This window comes from Pimephales promelas, chromosome 6 (genome assembly GCF_988280905.1).
Source record: "Pimephales promelas chromosome 6, fPimPro1.hap1.1, whole genome shotgun sequence".
In the NCBI taxonomy this organism is placed as follows: Eukaryota; Metazoa; Chordata; class Actinopteri; order Cypriniformes; family Leuciscidae; genus Pimephales; species Pimephales promelas.
In genome coordinates, this window is record NC_142774.1 from 27,045,512 (window position 1) to 27,068,793 (window position 23,282).

Sequence of the window (23,282 nt, forward strand, 5' to 3'; positions counted from 1 at the left end):
ATTTCACATACCATTATGTCAAGACCTGTGAGTCATTGCTCAGTGCCATGGTCAACAACATACTGTCAATTTTGAATTCAACTGAATTTGAAATGTCTGTGAAATTTGTTCATGTTACTTTTTATTTTAATACAAATTACTATACATGTGCTAAAAAGCAGTGTGATATTTTAAAGGGATACTCCACTTTTTTTGGAAATAGGCTCATTTTACCACTCCCCCAGAATTAAACAGTCAGGTTTTACCGTTTTCGAATGTCTTCAGCCGATTTTTTGAGATTTAGAAGAATATCAGTAACCAGACAGTTTCTGGTCTCATTGACTTCCATAGTATATTTTTTCCTACTATGGAAGTCAATGAGACCAGAAATTGTCTGGTTACTGATATTCTTCTAAATATCAGAAAATCGGCTGAATGGATTTGAAAACGCTAAAACTCAACTGTTTAACTCTGGGGGAGTGGTAAAATGAGCCTAGTTCCAAAAAAAAAAGTGGAGTTTCCCTTAAAAAAAGTTGTCTTATCCACAAAATAAAAGTTAATCGTGATAGGTGGATATATAAATATCACAATTAGTCCTTTAGAAAAAGGTTTGATGATAGAGACGTCTGCTGCTGCTGTTAGTGAAAATGAATTGAGGAAGGACCCAGTTTTAAACAAAAAACTATCTGGTGAACAGGAGTTAAATTGTGTCAACAGTGCATGTGCATACATGAGTATCCATGAGTTAACGTTACCAAACATACAGACGCAACTTCACCCAGAGCTGTACATGTAGTAGGGTAATATTAACAGTAAATTACAATACAGACATTTGATGCCACTACCAGGCCTTAATATCATAATACAATAGCATTATTTGGGTGTATAGGCACTTCATGGACAATTCTATAATGTTTTATTTCGGTATATAAGAAAAATCTGTTTATTTATATAGAGTATATGTATACAAAATTTACACACCGAACAACCTAACAAAGAATAGAATTTGTGTGCTGTGATTATTATATGTATAGGAGCTGTAAAAACAAGTATATTAAACAAGCAGCAGAAAAAGGATCTTTATATCAGTTAAAGCACAGAAGATTGACAATGTTATTGCCCACTAACTCAAATGGCACTTCTGTGAGTGGACAAGAGATTTCTTTATTCAAGTCATCATGCCTTACATTTCTGACATAGAAACTATTGCCTGCCATTTGAAGGTGAAAATATGAGCTGGTGACATTTCTACAGATTCAGGATTTCTTTTTACAACCAAGGCATACAGAGCTGTACAATTTACATAATGCGTACCATGCAGTAAATTCAATCTAGAATGTCTAATCTAACCCTTGTTCACACCCCCATACAAAAAAAAGTCAATTTCATTACATAAAGCTGCATATAAATATCTTTGGATTGACAAGCTACATTGTGGCCTCTGGATGTTTGGTAATCAGGTTTTGATTGACATAATTTGTACAAGGGGGAAAGCAAAACATCTACCTTCAAAAAATGACTACTGAATATGTTGAAGATATTTAATCAAATATGTCAAAAATATACATACAATTTCTCGTAAAACTATTTAAAGCATAACCACCAATGTTGATCACCTGCTTATGGTGCGTTTACAAATTCCATGTAACTATCAGTTTGCACTAAAAACAAATGTGCTCAGGCATCAGGTGAACTTCCAGAGTTTCAATATACAAACATACAACAAGACACGTGGAGATAGTAAAAATACTTTTAAATCAAGACAACTTTTATACTAAAGGTCACTTTCTCTTGCATATGGGGTGATTAGATACACTGGAATTGTATATCATTTTATACATTTAAAATATGTGATGTACACTATGCAGTCTCTCTGATTGTGTTTCAGATAAATTAATGCCATTTATGACCATTCTCAGAGGCCTTGCAAAGAAAAACAGTTAAAAAATGAAATGTCTTAAATCATTTTTGTGAAGATTTTATGTAACTGTACAATGGTTTTAATACACTATCATTCAAAAGTTTGGTGTTGCTACGTTTTTTTTATTTTGAAAAATTCTCAACAATGCTGAATTTATTTGATCAAAAATAAAGAACAAAATCAGTAGCATTGTGAAATATTATTACAATCGATTTTTAATTATTTAATTGTTTATTTTAATGACATTTGTAAAATGCAAGTTATTCCATTGAAGGCAAAGCTGAATTTTCAGCATTATTGCTCCAGTCTTTAGTGTCACATGATCCTTCAGAAATCATTCTAATATGCTGATTTACTGCTCAAGTAACATTTATTATTATTATTGTTATTATTATCAATGTTTAAAACCATGATGCATTTTTTAAGGATTATTTGATAAACTGAAAGTAAAAAAAAAAAACGGAATTTATTTGAAATCTATATACTTAATCAAAATTTATTCGATTAAATACTTTTTTTTATTTAATGCTTACTTGCTGAATACAAGTATTTATTTATTTCAAAAAAAAAATCTTACAACCACAAACTTTTGAACAGTAGTGAACGGTAGTTTTGTCTCACTAAAGAAAAAAAAAACTCATCCTGATTTACAAGTAGGCTACTTTCAAACATGTTTGTTAACAGCTTAGTACCTTTCATATTGTAGCAGGTTAATATCAGTGATGCTCTACAAGGAAGCAGAACAACTGCGTTTCTCAAAATCCCACAAAAACAAAAAAGTTTGAAAAACAAAAAAGTTGTCTCTAATAACTCAAACACAAACCTATGAGAACGCTGACGGTGTGCACATGCATATTCCGTTTTTAATCTATAGGTAAGTGCATTTGTGTGTGTGTGTGTGTGTGTGTGTATATATATATATATATATATATATGAAGAGTTCAGATGCAAAAGCCTCTAAATGCCATTTGAAATTTTCTTCTTTAATGAGGATTTTTATCAAACTTGTATATTTAAGTTCAGTAATTTCACTTAAATAACAATTAATAGGTAATTATCATTGCCATTTAAGTGAAATCACTGAACTTAAATATACAAGCTTGATAAAATGATCATTCTAGAAGAAAATTTAAAATGGCACTTAGAGGCTTTTGCATCTGAACTCTTCATATATATATATATATATATATATATATATATATATATATATATAATTTATACGATGTTTAATTGGGAGCAAATGCAGAGGAGAGAAATGCACAATGCAGTACAAATACTTCCTGGTTCTAGTAAGAACTCGAGCTGCTGCGTTTTGGACCAGCTGTAGTTTATTTATTAAGCATGCGGGGCAACCACCCAGAAGAGCATTACAATAATCTAGCCTTGATGTATTGAATTCTTGAACTAATTCTTCTGCATTTGTCATTGAGAATTTAGCTATTTAGATTTAGAATATTTCTAAAGATGGAAGAATGCAGTTTTACAGATACTAGAAATGTGACTTTCAAATGAAAGATTGGTATTAGGTCACTTGTATAAAACGTTGACCAGTGTCCAGGTTTACAGAGTATGTTTACTGTATAGAAAACTACAAACATGTTTAAAATTAAGTACTAAAGGAATAGGCACTTTTAGTATAAGGCCATCAGGAGAACAATCCAGCAAGAGACATCAGCATCATTGAACAGTCTGCAAAGAATTCAGACGTCAAGTGTTGTTATTACTGTCTGATTCCCCGTCACCTCTTAATGCTCATGGCTGTATGACCGTCACTCTTTGGTTTTGGCCAAAAGTTTCAGTTAGGCAGGCTTTGACCAGCATTTGTCCAGTCTGTAAGTCACTTTAATGAAGTGAAGGCACATCAATTCATTGCCTTATGGCAGGAGACACTGGTTTTATGAGGGATGATTTGTGATGTAATTGTATTTACTGTGAAATGAGGCTTGGTATTGCATAAATATATGATGGAAGTACAAAAAACATGCTGAAATTATCCCCCATCAAAAATATACATAAAAAAAGTTGTCAAAAAAAATGCCACATTAATTTAGAGGTTTAGTGCTTTTTTAACTAAAATTCCTTAAAAATGTCAAAGGTTTCCTGGAAACATTAACAACAAACAAACACAGAATCAAAGGCTACTGGTCTGTGGGGAAATGAGAAAGAATGGAGTGTTCTTGTGCAATGGCTGCCAGTTCTTTTAGGAACTCTGTGAAAAGAACTGTGGCATATACCTCAGTTTTGTTAAGGGGAACCACAGTTTTAGGTTGGATTTGGTTCTTCTTGATTCTGTCTGCTTCAGAACCATGGAGCCAATCTCCAGTCTGTGTCGGAGTCTGAGAGTCTAGATTAAAAAATGAAAGAAAAACCTAGTCATTATGCAATATTTAAGCATTTTCATAACGTCTATCATTCAAACCAATAAAAGGGTGAGTAACTGAACAAGTCAAATAAAGAAGATGAAGCAGTTTATATTGTTGAAGCAGCCCCTGAAACTGAGAAAAATGACTTCAATATCAAATAAATTCGATTTTCAGAGTAAAACAAAATGAGCAAATCAGAACACAGTTTCTTATATATTATATTATATTATATTATATTAGTAAAATTGTAATTTGCCATGATCGAACCGGCTATTTTCAGCTATATGCAAGTAAAACAATATATACGTTCAAAAATTATGAAACACAAAACAATTGGACTTTCAATTTAAAACCTTAGCAACTTTTCTCAGACTATACAGTTGTTGTTGTTTTTTTGTTTTATCTCGATTATTTTCATAATTACAGACCCAGTGGACAAACTACAGTGCACTTCTTACGACATACTGTACAGTCTTCTTCAGAAAACATTCTGCTGACACAGGAGCAGACGCTCACTGTGGTTCATGTTTATGAAACACGTACATATTGTTCATTCTTAAAACGGTTTTATGTTTATTAAACTTTGATACATAGTGTCTTAAATATATAACAACATGACTGAAAGGATATGAACATACTGACCTCTTAGTGAACTCTCTCTGGCCAATAAGCAGTGCTGAGCAGCTGTGAGGAGCTCAGGGAAGTCTTTATTATTCGTGGACCACTGCTCTATCTGGTTCTTCACGGAGGCCAGAACCTACAATTAAAAATGGAAAGGCAAGAAGGGAGAGAGAAATGAATGAATAAACAGATTCCACATTCCTACTGATACCATGAATAAATGACAAAGCTTAACTGAGATTTTGAGGGCTGCATGCCTATTTTGGAGAGACTTTTCCACTCTTATACTGACAAATGGGAAATTCTAAATACTGCCTTAAGTATTGAGTACAAAACCTTGCATTAACACTCATTTTGAGATGCACCACTGAGTACTGTGCATCTGTATAATATTACAGTTATGCAATGCAACTTTAACGAATGAGACAAATCAGACACAATTGTTTGTTATATGTAACAAATAATCCTTATAACTCACTCTGGGATCTATAGTCCCATCTCCCCAACAAGGGCAAGAAGGGTCTTAAGTGAGATAAGTTGGATTTATTGCTGTTATATGCATATTATCATAGACGAACTGATCTATAAATGAACATGCATCCCAGAACAATTGTGTGAATGATTTACTGTCTTGTGTAGTGTCTTTTAATTTTATTATTTTTATTTTTGATACTGTGTATTTTATGATAGAACCAACAGTCACTTTAACAGAGAGGTTATTATGTGAGTATATGAGACCATAAGTCTGAGTGGACATCCATGACATGCATCAAGGCTCAATTCTTGCGACACTCAAATTCAACCTGTATTATGCTCCCAATGAGCCAAATAATGATAAAGAACCAGATTCCTTACCACATATTCAGACGACACAGCTCTACTGCCCTATCGCCTAACGACTACAGCCCCATTGACTCCCTGTGCAAATGCATTGATGAAGTAAACAGTTGGATGTGCCAAAACTTTCTTCAGATAAACAAAGACAAAACTGAAGTCATTGCATTTGGAAACAAAGATGAAGCTCTCAAGGTGAATACATACCCTGACGCTAGGGGTCTAACAACTAAAAATCAAGTCAGGAATCTTGGCATGTCTCTAGAGTCAGACCTTAGTTTCAGTAGTCATGTCAAAGCAATAAGTAAATCAGCATACTATCATCTGAAGTATATTGCAAGAATTAGATGCTTTGCTTCCAATCAATACTTAGAGAAACGTGTGCATGCTTTCATCACCAGCAGGGTGGATTACTGTAATGGCCTCCTCACTGGCCTTCCTAAATAGACCATAAGACAGTTGCAGCTCATACAGAACGCAGCTGCCAGGACTCTGAGCAGGACTAGAAAATATGAACATATCAGACCAGTCCTCAGGTCTTTACACTAGCTCCCAGTTACATTTAGGATTGATTTTAAAGTATTATTACTGGTAAATAAATCATTCAATGGGTTAGGAGGACCTCAATATATTGCAGATATGCCCACTGAATATAAACCGATCACTCAGATCATTAGGACCACATCAGTTAGAAATACTAAGGGTTCCCTCTAAGCATGGAGTCTGCTTTTAGCCATTATGCCAGCCGCAGCTGGAACCAGCTTCTAGGGGAGATCAGATGTGCTTCTACAGTAGTCACATTCAAATCCAGACTTAAAAAACATCTGTTTAGCTGTGCATTTACTGAATGAGCACTGTGCCATTGTTCCTCCGACTGTTTCAACTGTACTTATTTTATTTTTTATTCTAAACTGTTTTAATTATTCTTATTTGTTTTGATTATTTAAATTTCTTCTATGTAAAACATTTTGAATTACCATTGTGTATAAAATGTGCTATATAAATAATCTGCAACGACAGTGAATGTTTAGTTAGTATGACTTAAAAAGTGAGAGTGGGCCAAATCCTAATTGAAAATATATTAATTAAAAAAATAATAATAATTTGGGCCAAAAAAATATTGCCTTACTCTCCATGTCAAAACATCGAAGAACAGAGATATGTATGCAAGTAGATCAGATACTGTATGTACTTCAGTACCTGGTATAGTGAGCGGACACTGGGCTGGAACACCATGTTTGTGTTGAGAAGGAATGAGCGCAGCAGGGGCTGAGGATAAGAAGCTAACTGAGCCAGGATGCCGGTCAGAAGCAAGTTCACATGGAGCGCGTTACTCGGCATGTTTTCTAGACGGGACAGCAGTACACTCACAAACGGCCCTAAAAGAGACAAGAAGAGTAGAACTTAAATAAATAGAATACAAACCCAAATATCATACAAAATATTAAACTGAAGCTAACACTATATAATTCCAAAACTCTGCATTGTAGTTTATGGGGGCCAAAAATGAAGTCACACTTCATGAGATACTGGACCTAATAATGCAAGGCACTCAGCTTGACTTTAAAATAGAATTAGCAACATCTTTCTTGACTCGTGCTTTGATTTAATTGCTAGCAAATGTAAAATGATTGCACAAATGGTGAATAGATCCAAATTGTTGAGTTGAAAAGGCCATGTGACATCAGAAGCATAGTACTGGTGAAATTAAAGAATACTGCATACTGCTTTTCATGAGCAGGCAATATACATTAATGCAGTATTTCCAAACCCTGTTCCTGGAGGCACACCAACAGTGCACATTTTGGATGTAACCTTTATCTGACCCATATACAGTATATACTGGTCTTGGAGTCTCTACTAACGAGCTGATGGGTTGAATCAATTGTGTTTGATTAGGAAGAGTAGGAAAATGTGTAGTGTTGGTGTGCCTCCAGGAACAGAGTTGGAACATTTGATAAGCTGTTTCAGGTGTGTTTGATTTGGGTATGGAACAAAAATTTGACTCTGACTGTATCCGAAATCACCCTATAAGCCTCTCATTATGAGTCCATATCAAAATATGTTTTCCAACCTGTAAAAGGCACAGAATGACCCTTGCTCCCACTGCGAGGTTTGGTCCCAAAAGGAGACAGCAATGTTTCTGCCTCTGGTGTCTCAGGTGAGAAAGAGTTAAAGTCTATCTCATCTTCCTCATCATTCATCAGGTCTGTTGGACTCTTGAGTTCAATGTCTGCTTTTGCTGGACTATTAGGCTGTGCACCCAGAGTTCTAATCAGTTCCTCATACTGGGCCATGAGGTCCTCCCCTTCTGGACCCATTGACTTGTGTTTTGATTGTGACCCTCTGTCCATTTCATCTACTGAGGAGTTCAAGCCATTGCTCATTGAAGATTCTGAATTTGGAGTATTTTGATCTGTTACTGGTCCATCTAACACCTCCTGCTTTGCTGGTTCAGTAAGCCTGGATGAGACATGATAGTTGCTACCAGAGTCATTGGCATCCTTCTGAGCTACTAGGTCATAGACCATAACATCATTCTGAAACTCAGACTCTTCAATGTAAGAGCCCTTCACAATCATAATAGCAGTTCTCCTTAGTTCTTGAATGTGCTTTGGGGGTTCCTCAGGGATGGGACAAGTCTCCGGATCTTCCTCTGGATGCATTTGTGTTGGACAAGCATCATAGCTATCATCCCACTCCAGCTCCAGCATTCTTGGAGTAGCAGTGAGATCTTTGAGGGTTGGACCGGAGCGATGCATCTGATTTGGGGTTTTCCTACTGGCAATTGGTTGCCGAGTCCTACCTGCTTCTTCCAAGGTACTACGCTGGTATTCCTCTGGAGGAGGGTTCTCACCGTCATATGGGGCGGACCACACACGGCATGCTCGCATACAGTGACTGATGCCGCTTTGTGCATCGTACAAGTAGTGCAGATAACTGACATCCAGGTAGATCTCGGAGCCAATGACACAGGAGTTACCACAGTCGTCCTCCTCTGATCTTACCTCCTTTGATTCTAAAGGAAGATATAAAAGCAATTTCAAAACTCTCATTACATTTCATGACCTCCTTTTCACAAATACTGATCCTAACAAAAGCAGTTCTCTGGAATTTGTATCAGCTTGTAAACCCTTTAATAACAGGCACAGACATTAAGCGGATTACATAGTCTGGAATGAAGAAATTAAGTTGATGCAACTTCAGTAAAGTATGTTGCAGATTTAATCCATAAGACGGAAGTCACTAAAACGTGAATGGCATTTTAGTCTACAAACAGCCCACATAACAACTGGAGTCCAGTCATCTGAACCAATTTTGGTCAAGTTTCATCTTTGTCAACAAATCTTCAGCACATAATTTATTGGAGACCAACACAGAAAGATGCATGAAATCTTCTTGTCTCACTTTTGACATTGAAAGCTGGAAATACTTTGATAAAACAACTTGAACAATTACTGGTTCATGTGTATTTAATTGGGGTTGAAACTAAATCACAGAACAGTGGCCCTCCAGGAGCAAGATTGGACACTAATGATCTAGATCCTTAAAAGATTTTAAAAGTCTTGTTATTACAATTACACATTATGCACACTTCAACCACTAATTACATGACATGGCAAACAGTTCCACAGGAAGTAATGAAACTACATTATACCTATTGTTCCTGTATGGAAGCCATCAGTGACTTTTGACCACAAGATGGAGTCCAGTTTTCTAAGTGGCGGGGGGATGGTATCTGGAGAGCAGCAAGAGGGTGTAAGGGCTAGAAACTTGGCAGCCGATACAGAATAACAGTCTCTCTCTCTCAGGACTCTACGCTGACTCAACATCATATGGTTACAGGGGATCAGGTACCTGAAGGGGGAGGAGAGAGACAACTTATAGTGCCCCAAGATATGCAATTCTACACCCAAAAAGGAAAGTGATTAACATGTCACAATGAACAACTAATACTGTGAGACTTTGGTTTACAGAACAGACACTATGGTTAAAGGGATACTCCACTTTTTTTGTAAATAGGTTCATTTTACCACTCCCCCAGAGTTAAACAGTTGGGTTTTACCATTTTCGAATGTATTCAGCCAATAGAATATCAGTAACCAGACAGTTTCTGGTCTCATTGACTTCCATAGTATATTTTTTCCTACTATGGAAGTCAATGAGACCAGAAACTGTCTGGTTACTGATATTCTTCTAAATATCAGAAAATCGGCTGAATGGATTTGAAAATGGTAAAACTCAACTGTTTTACTCTGGGGGGAGTGGTAAAATGAGCCTATTTCCAAAAAAGTGGAGTATCCCTTTAAGTTCACACTGCAGCATTTGAGAATAATAAAAATGTGATAAAAAAAATATTATCAGAAATAGAACAAATGTGTAAATAAACATGAAGAGGCAGCAGAAGTATACTCACTTGAAAATCAACTGGAGCATTACATCCTCACAATATAAGCCAATGAGAGTGCGGAACAGAGCCAAAGATACAGTGCCAAGCTGTAACATAAGCACAGCCTATAAAACACAATACTACAAACAAAAACAGCTTAATGAAGACACTGAATGTTTAAAACCAATAAATCTAGTTGATTTAAAACATTATTCCAAATTAATCTTGGATAAAACAAAGTTGACTTTATCGTGGATAACAGGATGCTTAAGGCTCAGTGCTGTAGGGCGTTTTGTTTGAACACACATGCTGTGAAAACTAATATTTGACTTCAAATATTAGTCTCAAGTATTAGAAAGAGTCTGCAATTGGAGAACCTTTACCTTCATTCCTCTACCCAATATGCCAACCACTTCTTACAGGGATAGTTCACCCAAAATTCATCAATAAGTCACCCTCATGTCATTCCAAACTCATGACGTTAGACTTTATATGGCACCAGTGAAAGAATCAATGAGCATGAGAACCAATGAGGTTTTTTCTTGTGTATCATACAAACATATTTAAGCAGCTGCAATTAATGATGAGACATGCAAGTACGGTACCTGCCATTTACCTAAAGGATGTGCTCTATGTACTGTATGTGCATTGATCAATTCTTAGATAAAAGTGTATAAAAGCATAACCTAAACCTGTTTATTATATAAATAGATTTTCGCTTCAGTAGACTTTTAGTAGATTAAACAGCTTGTCTCATTAAGCCTTTGAAACTTGAAAGTTTTGGTGGAATTAACTTTCAACAGTGGGACAAAATTCTCTCAGGTTTTATTAAAAATATCTTCATTTCAGTTTCAAAGATGAACAAAAGTCTTTCGGGTTTGGAATAACATGAGTGTGTGTAATTGACAGAATATTTATTTTGGGGTGAACTATCCCTTAAATACTTTCGTAGCGGGACTTTACCCTTTATTTGAAGTGTAGTAATACAGTAGTGTTACTAACAGTTGTTCAGTTGCCCATTCTCAAGTATGTCCTGTTTTTTTAGATCGTTTAAAGGGGTCATGAACTGGCTTTTTAAATTTTATTATATTGTTGTCCGAGGTCAACTTATGACGTTCGCTTGGTTTTTGCATTCAAAAACATCAAAATGAATAAGTAATAGGCTATTTTGTACCCAAGTTGTGAGCCTAGCTGAAAAACGCTCGGTTTTTATGGGTGTCTCGCACTGAAGAATTGGAAGTAAACGCCCACTGCTGCGAGTGGAGAACAGTTTTGCATATTATAATGCATATTATTGCATATTATTATAGTTTAACTCACCCGTCGGTGTACGTGGGGGAAAACGCCCAATGTCGTAAAATGGCAACCGGATTCGCCCATACAGGATATTACTTCGTCCATACTTACAGGATATTCTTATAATATGATGACCTCTTAGATGTCAAAAGCTCAAGGAAAATTTGATTTCTCAGTTCATCACCCCTTTAATGTAAATGGGTGACATTCAGAATAAAATTGATTACCTGAAAGGGAGTATTGATGCGGCTGACAAGTGTGTCCAATATATGTACACTGTCATGGCGATGGAGCAAGATGAAGCTGAGGAAGGTGTGCAGTAATGCAGGTTCAGAAACGCTGCGTATAAACAGGTCCAGGTATGCTGTTGTGGTCATCACCTCTTCGAGTGTCATCTAAAGAAGATGAGGTTGCTTGAAATTAAATATTTTTATTTGTATATCAGCTGTCACATCTACAAAAAAACAAACAAGTTTCATGGCTCACTAACCTTATGCAATGCTGGTGCTAGAACAGGTACCAGAAAACCATTATGGATGTAGCCAACCAGCTGGTTTCTGATGGAAGGATGGGCCACCTGCACAAAAGCAAAGCAAAGCTAAACTGTGACACATTCACACTATATAAACATATTTTCACTTCCTTTTATCAACTTGGCATATAAAAATAAGGGACCAACAATAATGTTTATTTAAAAGCTCAACCTTTGTCTCCAACATAAACTTGCAACATTTTTAAACATTCTTCCTGAAGTCTTGTGTCGGATTGTAAAATGATTGATCATTTTTGCTATAGACCATTTCACAAGATGTAAACACTGGTCCAGAAACACTTCCTGTTTCAGTTTGTAACTGTTTTCTTTATTTCACATGTAAAGAAAATATCTTAAAGATGTTTGTTTAACTTTTTTATTCAGTTTTAACCCTCCTATTATCCTTGGGGTCAATTTGACCCCATTCAATGTTTAACGTCTGTAAAAACATATATATATTTTTTTTTTTTACTTCAAATTTAATGACTTTTCCTAATTTAATGGGGACAACTCTGTAAACATAAAATTAACCTGATAATATTTTTTCAAAGTCCTGTACAAATTTTGTAGCATCAGTGTTCCTTATGGGGTCAATTTGACCCCAGGCTCTTTTAGTTGTATAATAAAACAGAAGAAATATTAAAATTTCACACACATTTGTTTTGGTTGTTATATTGAGGTCATTATAACATGTTATAATTTGAATGGTGGGTGGATGTCAACTTAAAACGTTACTTAAGTAGTCAACAAAGACATAAATTAACTGAGACAAACCTTTGTAAAAAAAAATATATATATATACACATATTGTGGAGGTTTAAATTACTGTCAAATTGACCCCAGAGGGTAAAAAGTGTTATCAGATTTGAGGGTAACAGGAGGGTTAAATGTTCTGTTGGTTGTATTTTATCCCAGCTTTTATGTAGTGTTAAAAAACTGAAACAGGAAGTGCTTCTGGACCAGTGTTGTTTACATCTTGTGAAATGGTCTATAGACCAGGGGTGTCCAGTACTCTTTCTTTAGGGCTATCTTCAAGCAAAGTTAAGCTCTAGCCTAATTAAACACACCAGCTGAATAAGGACTTCAGGATCACAAGAATCTTCCAGGAAGGTGTGCTGGAGCCAAACTCTAAAGGAAATGGACCGGGAGCAAGACTGGACACCTCTGCTATGGACAAAAACTCAGTAGTGCACTAGAAATGAAGTAGCAATAGCACAAACCTGTATGACAGCGTTGCAGAACTCCAGGGAGTTTAGAAACTGCACAAGAGCGGGCAGCTGCTGCCAGTCTTCACGGTGCAAACAGTGCCACTCCTCACTTGGTACATCTAACTTGGTAGGCAAAGATGAGTAAAGCCCACTCAGACCTGTAGCCAAAACCTTTAATCAAAACAAATGACATGTGTTACTCCATTTCATTCGTCTTCAAAAATTTAAATCTTCGCCTGGCAACGAGAAAACAACTGAATGAGTTATGGATGAGCACTGTTGTGGATGCCAGGTTTATAATGTATGAATATTGAGTAAATGTAATAGCCAAATAACTCAAAATGCTATGTGTGCACATTTGAAGAAAGACAATCATTATGTACTAGCACAACAATCTTTAGTTACATGCTTCTTGTCTTTATTTACTGGCAGATGCATGTGAGGTCACATAGGGCTGAGAGCAGTGTTGGGAGTAACGCATTACAAAAGTAATACATTACAGTAACATATTACTTTTTGCTGTAACGCAGTAGTGTAAGGCATTACTAATCAATTTTCAGTAATATTTTACTCGTTACATGTTCAGTGAGGCTTGTATTACAGTTGTATTACAGTGTATTGTCTGCTTTTACTTCTTAAAGGCAACAGACTATGTGAAAGTTTTAAAGCAGTCTTTTAGTGCCAGTTCAGAGCGGTCACATCTGTAACATTGTTTTTTCCTCATAAATGCGAACACGAACACGAAAACTAAAATAAAATGAATATTTTAAGTTCTATGGAGACTGGAGAGCCAACCCTTCCTCATCCGATTTGCGCAGTGTAATTAACAGAATTACAAAAAATATATTTTGCCTCCTATTTTTTTGTCACGCATGAATGTGTGTCTTTTCCCTAATATTAAAAATAAAACATAGACTGATATTTGTCTAATGTCTGGAGTCCTTTAAGGAAGTAGCCTATTTTCAATACATGTATTTTCTGAGAATTTTAATTTCAAGTTTTGACTGCAAATGTCATGTCCATAATGCTGGACTTCCCCAATTTTAAATAATTTATCCTCAACTAGTTTTGTGGTGTAGGTCCACGTATTTTATAATGTTAACTTCAAATAATACTAATAGCCTAATTTAAAGACAAGGCAGCATTGGATCTGGACGGTAAGGAGAATAACGCTGGAGTTGGAAGAGGTGTGTCGCGATTCTGTAGGTTCGTGGAGTCGTGTGGCGAATCACGATTTCGGTTTCATATTGCATATCGTTACAGTCCAAAAGTTAAGTTCTACTTAGTTATTTTGGTGAAAGTAACTCAAAAGTAATACATGAGTAATGTAACACATTACAATTCTGGGACAGTAATATTGTAAGGTAATGAATTACTTTTAAATAACAGTAACAAGTAATACCTAATGTATTACAGTTTGGAAGTAACTTGCACAACACTGGCTGAGAGTGCATGTCTGCTGCCAGACTCCATTGAAGTTGAGGGTGATGTCATCTTAGTAAGAAGAGTACTCATCTATGGTGTAACAGATTATGCAATTATCTCTAATCACTTTACATAAGCACACACAGAACTGTGCTGCGGGAGGCCCATGGTGGCGGATATTCAAAAGAAATTCAGAAACAAATCCAGGCACACTCAAAAAAATGATGTGTTGGCTTTACTTAACTTTTTCATGTAAACAGGTTCCACCGGTTCCACATAACTTTGTTTTGTTAAACAAACATAATTTGTTCATGTAACTTCAACATCATGGAAGTCATTTTAAGCCATCCAATCAAACTCTGAGCTGAGTGTTAAAGTTAATGAGACAATTAAGTGAATAACTGAGTGATGATTGAGCATTATTGAAGACACCTGATGTTAACAAGCAGAATCACTGAAGGAGAAAATCACAAATTGTAAGTCACCGTTATGGAGATCAGTGTTTGCTTTAGTTGGGCTCTTGACCCCTATAGTATTAACTTAAGATTATGTTCGGCTGTACATGAGTTATAACAGCCAGGTGATCACATAGAAAAGGTGGAACTGGGGATTGAATCACCAAACTTCCGGTTTGTAGTCAAACTGCATGAACCACTGTTAAATTTACCTTATGGATCATACCAGCACTGCTCTTGCAGAACATACAATTTTAGCCTTTTCAATGAAATTCAAATGATCAAATCAATAAACTAAAAAAATTTCTGGGTGCCACCAATCAAAATTCATTCATGGCTCCCATCATGCATTGCTGCATGAATAAATAATGAGCTTAAGACACCTAAAGCAGAATCACAAGGAAAAAAAATCTAAAATTGTAAGCCACCGTTATGGAGATCAGTGTTTGCTTTAGTTGGGCTCTTCACCCTTATATTATCAATTTTATATTTTAAATTACTGTTGCATCTGAGTAATACCTGCCGGATGAACAAAGATAAACAATTATAAAATGATGTTGGACATAAAATGATATTCATCATTTGAAATTTATGTCTGTAATTTATTCTGTTGGTTAGTGTACAACTGAAATTCTGCATAAATATCCAGAATGTTCTCAAAAGATGTTTTTTTAAAAAAAAATTTTTTCTTTAAGGCACACACAGACCTCAAGATTCAGTCAATGCTTCTCAACAACGGTGACTAGTAGAATATTCAATTAGGAAAAGTAAATTACATAGACAATTCAGATCATAATTTATTCAAACCGCAATGCATGATGGGAGACATTAATGAGTTGTGATTGGTGGCAAGAAGGACTATTAATGTCACCACGATTGAGATAGACAGGCTGATTATTGATATCTGTTTCTACATAAATATTAAAGTGATTTGATCAGAATAGTTTTATTAAATATTTTCTGTTATAAGAAAATACAGATATGTTGTATAATCACTAAACTGTTGCTAGCAAGTTAATCCTAACCATCAGAATTATGAATTTTTGGAGTTTACAGATCACAGCATGATTATGTCAAAACATAACCAACACTATCGGATCACAGTTTTCATTGTTCATTTGCCTGTTATAAATCGATAACAGCAGCCAAACAAAGTTTAAAGTAAAAGTGTAAGGGTCAAGAGCCCAACTAAAGCAGACACTGATCTCCATAACGGTGACTTACAATTTGTGATTTTGTCCTTCAGTGATTCTGCTTGTTAACATCAGGTGTCTTCAATAATGCTCAATCATCACTCAGTTATTCACTTAATTGTCTCATTAACTTTAACACTCAGCTCAGAGTTTGATTGGATGGCTTAAAATGACTTCCATGATGTTGAAGTTACTTGAACAAATTATGTTTGTTTAACAAAACAAAGTTATGTGGAACCGGTGGAACCTGTTTACATGAAAAAGTTAAGTAAAGCCAACACATCATTTTTTTGAGTGCATTCACTAAAGCAGTTGACTGTCCTGTTGGCTTTATTTACTGGATTTCATTGATTTCATAAACAGCCAGGGTTTGCTAGTTCATATCATGGTGATTATGATGTAGTCTACAGTATGTGTACATTCAGTTCTGGTTTTGTATTTTGTTCGTCACATTTAACAAAATTAATTTATGGTTTTAAAAATTTCCGACAATACCAATAAGCGTTTATTTAAAAAAAAAAGTTGTATCGGTATCGGCTTCATCGGCATGAAGATTACATTTAACGTTATCATCATATCATATCATATCGTTGCATATCATAATTATGAGGATAAATAGTCTATTTTAGGGCTCTGAAGATTTTGATGATGAATTAAATTGTCTGTTTTTAAGGCTTTGTCTGTCATTGTTAAGTCCCAAGGCACATATGCGTTTTATTTGCAATTGTTATGCTTGTCTCTCTGTACTTTTCCTTGTTGCTCCTCCCACTACCCACTTCACAGGTCTGGGAGTGCCACCTGATTTGTGTTCCAGTTGTGAGTGGAGCAGTGTATATAAGAACCCAGAGAGAGACTGAGATCTTCTGGTCCTAGCACTTGTTGATTTAACCGTGTTTGTGGTGTCGGTTATAGTGTTTAGTGAATGAAAAGAAGGTATGCTGTGTGCTAACTTCCCTGTAACTTGGTGGTAAACTTGTGTTTGTAGTCTAACACAAGTTTCCTCCTAAGTTAAAATGCTGTTCGATTAATTATTGGGATAATTAATAGGGAGCTGGATGCCATTTTATTTGAGATTCAGTTTTCTCCAGAGTTATATAGAGAGGAAGTAAAGGGAAGTGTTTGTCTTTGGGTTTATTTTATTTTTTTGAAGCTAGGTAAGTTATTTCTAAAAAAAAAAACATTTAGAAAGAATACATTTTGTCTGTTGTGTTGGCCTTTTCCTCTCCTGAAGATCTACCCTTTTATATATTGCACTTATTATGTAAAATAAATCTTGTAAAAACGTTTTACTTAAAACTGGTGTTGTTGAAATTTGTGCTTGTCCAAGGACCTGGAGATGGGAGTTCTTTCACTCTCTCCCCACAATCTTTGTTATCTTCCTTTTCTGCCCCTAGACTTAAAACGGATCGTAACAGTCAGTTTTTTGTGCTCTTCGTTTATTAAATAACTGTCACAAATTATTTTAATGAAATCCTTTAAGTTATTAAATTCTGTAAATTACTGAAACATATCACAACAAACTAGCTCCAGAAAAAGGACATTATTAATGGTCAAATTTGCAGGTAATCGCGATTAGTCGCATCTAACATAAAACTTTTTTTGTTATATAATATGTGTGGGTATATGTAAATTCTTATATTTATGTGTGTGGGTGTGTATAAATATACATGCATATATATATATATATATATATATATGCATACATAATGCATACATAAATGGAAACGCACATACATAAATATATAATATAAACACATTATATAAACAAAAACTTGTGATTAATCATTTTGACAGCACCTTTTAGAATATAAATGTAATAACTTTGCTTTTTATTTATTACTTAAAGCCCACTTTAAGTTATTCGATTCCACAGCAAAAACTACTTGCCTAGCCTTAAATAATTAAACATTTAAAATAAAATCTAACAGTAGCATTCAGGGACAGAAATGGTACAAAGCTGTGTTTTTTTTTTTTTTTTTTTTTTGAGTAACGTTAATGACAAAGTGACAGCAGCCTATGAATATCTCCAGCTGTCTAAGACCGACTGCACGGATCAAATATAATGATACACAACCGATTTCTTTCTCAATGGTTTACGTTCACTTAAGACATAACCGACTGTTTACGAGAATACTCGCTGAGATGGGGGTTTTTTTTAACATAATTTTGTGTTTATGCGTCTATTCAAGCGATATGAGATGCAAAAGAGGAATCAATTCCGTGTTGGCACACCATCTAAAACGTGCCTGTCTTTGTGTGTGCGGCTCTCACGTTTCAACTGTGATCCGTTGCATCCCTAAATCTGCGTAAGCCACCAACTACAGATGTTGTCTTACAACATGACAATGTGTATAACAAGACTACAACATCTTATGAGGCAGCAGCAGAAACACGGGAGGCTTGCATGTGTGGCTTTTATCCCCTGCTACTGTGAAGTGTGTAGACTAGGCTGACTAGCAGTATATTGTAATATTTCGCTCGACCTGCACTTCTCAACAACTTTGTTTCTACAATTACTTTCAGCATGTTGCTTACATGATTACGTATATGTGTCAGAAAAGTCATATATGCAGAAAAGCTACCGGTATGTGGTTTGTGATATTTTTTGTCAGGCTTTGATTACGTTGGGATTCAATACAGTATTTTGAACAAGTGAAATGGGTATGCAAGCCAAATGGAAATTCCTTTTTATGCACTCAACACTTCAGAAAGCACCAAGGTCCCTAGAGACTATTTAATTAAATGGTAATTTAGGCAATACACGGCATTAAATAAAGTAAGCCTACCACAGCAGTCACTTGGATTCTGTCCAGAAGAGCTCAAGATTATCCAAGTAGCTTAAAGAGAGAGGAAAACAAATAGAAATAGAGAAAGACTATAAATAAAAGAGGACGACCTACAATAAGAGACTCATACCGGACAGAAATAGGTGTTCTCCGCAATGTGTTTGGCCACAACATTGTTCTCAGCAGAGAGAGCCATGATAAGCAGAAGCGCATCCCTGGCCTGCTGTCCGACTGACCCTTCCCTGTGTATGAAAGGGATGAGTAAGGAAAAGATGAGGAAATTAGCTGCTCCTTGGTCCTCACTTGTATGGAAAAACAGCTCCAGGACGGATGGGTCTTTAGCCAGGACACAGCACAGCTGGTTCAGGAGCAGCACAAGTTCTGTCTCCACAGTGGAAGAGCTCGGACCCGACGGGGAGCCAGAGCAGGATGACAGGAGCATCATCAAGGGCTTCAGTACAGGTTTATGATGAAGTAATGGCTGACTGGCTTGTCCGATCAGCATCTCATACATCTTCAGTTGCTCTATTTTCATGTCATCTGTGAATTCTCGCCTCAGGCTCCAGATAAACAGTCTCTCCAACACGTTCTCCATTACCACAAACTCCAGGATGGGCCCCATGGCTCCATTTTGACCACACTCCTCCTCCATGAGAAGGAAGAGCATGTGCTCTACATAGTTCTGCACAGCGCTGGCCTCATCGCCAGGGATTGGACCAAAACGGAAGCTGCCGATTCCTCCGCCCCCACCAAGACCGTGACCTCCAGCCAGGGCACCAACATTACTGCGCAGTGGATCATGCTTCTCTAGAATCTTTACCACCTGAGAAAATGTCAAGAGAACAGAGATAGTTCAAGCTGGAGACAACGGTCAAAGTTAACATTTTAACGTACTCATGCTTTGGAAAATTACGAAAAGTTCTCTCTTTACAGTATGCAGTCGCCAAAAGTGTTCTTAAAAATAATTAGATGAATATATTTGTTATTATTATAGTTAAAGTTATTATTAATCCTCTAATTAATATATTATGCTAAGGTGAAAGCTGCTTATCCTGATCAACTGAAACAATGAGCCCCCTGTCCTTGTGCTGATCTATTAACATTGCGACAAAACTCCCAGTCAGGTGTGTCAGACTAAGATTTAGTTATTTACAGAGCCAAGGAAGAGGAAGTGCAAGCAAGGGCAAAATGCTCTCATCAAAATGTACCATTCATCAAATCAAAGTAAGCAGGAAGAGGTGAAAGAGTGAAAGGAATCACGAATGCAATGGAGTACTAAACTATTCAAATTATTTGATATGGCATTACGAAACATACCAGCTTGCTTTCAGAAAACCACCCTAATTTCTGTCTTTAGAATTTCTCTAATGGCCTGAACTTGTCTTCTGTACCCAAACAATGCCTCCTATGTTCTGGAGCATTCTGCTGAACCAACAGGAGAGGTCAGGAGCCTTATTCACAGTGTAGCATTACAACAGGATAGCCTGTTCTAAGCCCAGTTCAATTTACTTATTTTAATGATCGAAAATTTTATATTTTATCATCCACAAAATAATACCATTTAAATGTAAATGTTTTATTTTAATTGTATTATTTTATCATGACGCTTCAAAACTCACTAATAAGAAAACACTACTTCTATAATATTTGGTTTGTACACTTTTTCAACTAACAACTTATTTGTATAAGACCTGTATATATGCTGTATATTCACAATCTAATTTTATACAAAACAAGTAGCAAGCAGGTTGTATAGCATTATACAATTTATACAATTATGTTGTATAGCGTTGTATAGTATTACCAGTGTGTTGCGTTCAAGTGCTTTTGTTGTCGTAATGTGGTAAAAAGATGGAGATCCAGACCTGTTATTTAGCTAAAACTATTTTAGATTGCTTAAGTCATCTGCAACAGCAAGAAAATGATTTATCAAAACTCAAAAGGTAAATAATATGCTGTATATTTTCTAGAATCTAGATCATGAATAGTATATATTTTTACCATTCACGACTCTCGCGGTGCTCTCCGCCATTTTGAAAAGATCAAAGGTTATCTCATCTCGGCAACTCGTCCGTCAAAATATTCTACGAGTTGCCCAGTGGAAAATACCACATGAGGGGGTGTTCATGTGCATTTTCCACGTCGGCTTTTGGTATTTACCATAATTACCATAGCACATGAACGCAGCATAACTTTAATTCTTGAGAGTTCCTTAGCAAAGAATTCTTAAGAAAACAAGTAATTCTCATTTGGAGGTCATCACAATGATTGTGTGTTTTATTTTGCCAACATAGCAAGATGTGTACATAAAACAGAAGAGAAATAGCACTGCTGAAGAGAGTGTTGTTTATATTTATGAAGAGCATATGCGGAAAGATATTGCGTACCTGTGCCCAGTGGTTTTTGAACACAATCATGCACGTTTCAGGGTCCACTCCTTTCAGGACCAGTGACTGGCCATCTCGGATCCCATCGGCAACCATGGATGTCATTGTGGTGCCCTCACTAAACCATCATGTTCAGGTTGAAGGATGGCGGTGATGCCAAATTTCAATGTGGATTTCAAACTGCAAGGTACTGTAGCATTAAACACTGATCACCTGCAGATTAATAAACACAGAAAAGCCTGATTAAAAAATTTATTTAAAAAAATTAAATTAACAGTTTTAATAAATCTGAAATTGAATGTATTAAAGGGGTCATGAACTGGCTTTTTAAATTTTATTATATTGTTGTCTGAGGTCAACTTATGATGTTTGCTTGTTTTTTTTGCATTCGATAACGTCAAAATGAATAAGTATTAAGTTATTTTCAATCCTAGTTTTGAGCCTAGCTGAAAAACGCTGGGTTTTTATGGGTGTCTCGCTCTGAAGACTTGAAAGTAAATGCCCACTGCTATGAGTGGATAACAGTTTTGCATATTATAATGAGATTCAACTTCCACGTCAGTGCACGTGGGGGAAATTGTTTTGAAAACGTCCAATGTTGTAAAATGGCAACCGGAATGATTCGCCCATACATGTTCGACCCAGAGTCCGTGTGTTGCACCATTCCTGTCAGATCCAATATAGACAGCACAGCACCGTTCTTTAATCTTAATCGGTCTGCAAATCCAGTCTTGTTTACAAAACCATCCTTAGCGTACAGACGGACAATGTTTTACCTCATCAGCTGGAACGTCATTAAAAGATAAGCGTATGCAGCGACTGCCTTCTTCCACAACCAGGCACTGCACAATATTCTGTATTGTTCGGTAGCTCGATCCGGTTTGCCATCACGAGGTAGGCAGGCCTATATTATTTAGCAATGCGTGTAACGCTTGAATCGGTGGGCGGGGCTAAACCGGCCGTGTTGAAGAAGGCATTGATCTTCTTCTGCGGGGATGGTGTTTTATCCTCTTTGACGTCATAGTTCCCCACTTTGAAAAACGAGTTGTTTGCTGAGGCTTGTGTCAATAAAAGCATTTAGTGGACTAACAAGGATGTTTTCAGTTCTGAAACTTACAGGATATTCTTATTATATGATGACCTCTTAGATGTCAAAAGCTCAAGGAAATTTTGATTTCTCAGTTCATCACCCCTTTAAATCATACATACACACATACATACACAACATAAACGCATAAAAATAAAATATAAACATCTATACTTGGAGTTCCCGGTGGGATGAAGTACTTGCACAGCACAAACCAAACACGAATAGTACAGCCCATTCTCACTCCCAAGGCGTCACCTAACTGACGCCTTGGGAAGCATTTGGACATGCTTCAATATCTGACGCTTTAGGCGCCCTTTAGCGTCAGTTAGATGACGCCCTAGGATCGCGTGTACCCTACCCCCACCCCACACCTAAACCTAACCGCGTCCTCTAACAGACGCTTTCCTTTAGCGTCAGTTAGATGACGCCGTAGGATCGCGTCATGTAAGTGACGCTAAAGGGCGCCTAAAACGTCAAATATTGAAGCATGGTCAAAGGTGACGCCTTGGGGTGAGAATGCGTTGAATAGTAACATGTCTGTTTCAAATGGGCATCACTTTCAGTAGATGTCTTGGCAACAGCATTGTATCATTAGAAAATCAAAGCCTTCCAAGCAGGATTTGCTGGGATAATATGGCTGCCTAAACCCTAAACATAACTTCTTTATGAAAGTGAATGAATGCACTGCCATCACTTCTAGATGTTAATTAACAGCATGTGGATGTGAGTGTTATGCAATATCATAGCCTAGATGACATGTTACGGCTTATGTAATGCTTTCTAAAGAAATATATATAGCAAA

General features: G+C 36.3%; 1 protein-coding gene across 1 annotated transcript in view; it reads right to left on the reverse strand.

The window, feature by feature from the left end:
• Positions 1–3,472: 3,472 nt before the first annotated feature.
• Positions 3,473–23,282, reverse strand: part of fhip1aa (FHF complex subunit HOOK interacting protein 1Aa) — a 31,347-nt gene continuing 11,537 nt past the window's right edge. The window contains exons 3-13 of the mRNA XM_039693806.2: positions 21,391–21,603; positions 19,134–19,826; positions 13,157–13,315; positions 11,895–11,981; positions 11,632–11,799; positions 10,136–10,215; positions 9,377–9,576; positions 7,793–8,737; positions 6,919–7,097; positions 4,906–5,020; positions 3,473–4,244 (exon numbers count right to left, since the gene is read on the reverse strand). Of these exons, the coding sequence (XP_039549740.2) occupies positions 4,039–4,244; positions 4,906–5,020; positions 6,919–7,097; positions 7,793–8,737; positions 9,377–9,576; positions 10,136–10,215; positions 11,632–11,799; positions 11,895–11,981; positions 13,157–13,315; positions 19,134–19,826; positions 21,391–21,495 (2,937 nt within the window). The 5' untranslated portion in view covers positions 21,496–21,603 and the 3' untranslated portion in view covers positions 3,473–4,038. The remainder of the gene's footprint in view (positions 4,245–4,905; positions 5,021–6,918; positions 7,098–7,792; positions 8,738–9,376; positions 9,577–10,135; positions 10,216–11,631; positions 11,800–11,894; positions 11,982–13,156; positions 13,316–19,133; positions 19,827–21,390; positions 21,604–23,282) is intronic.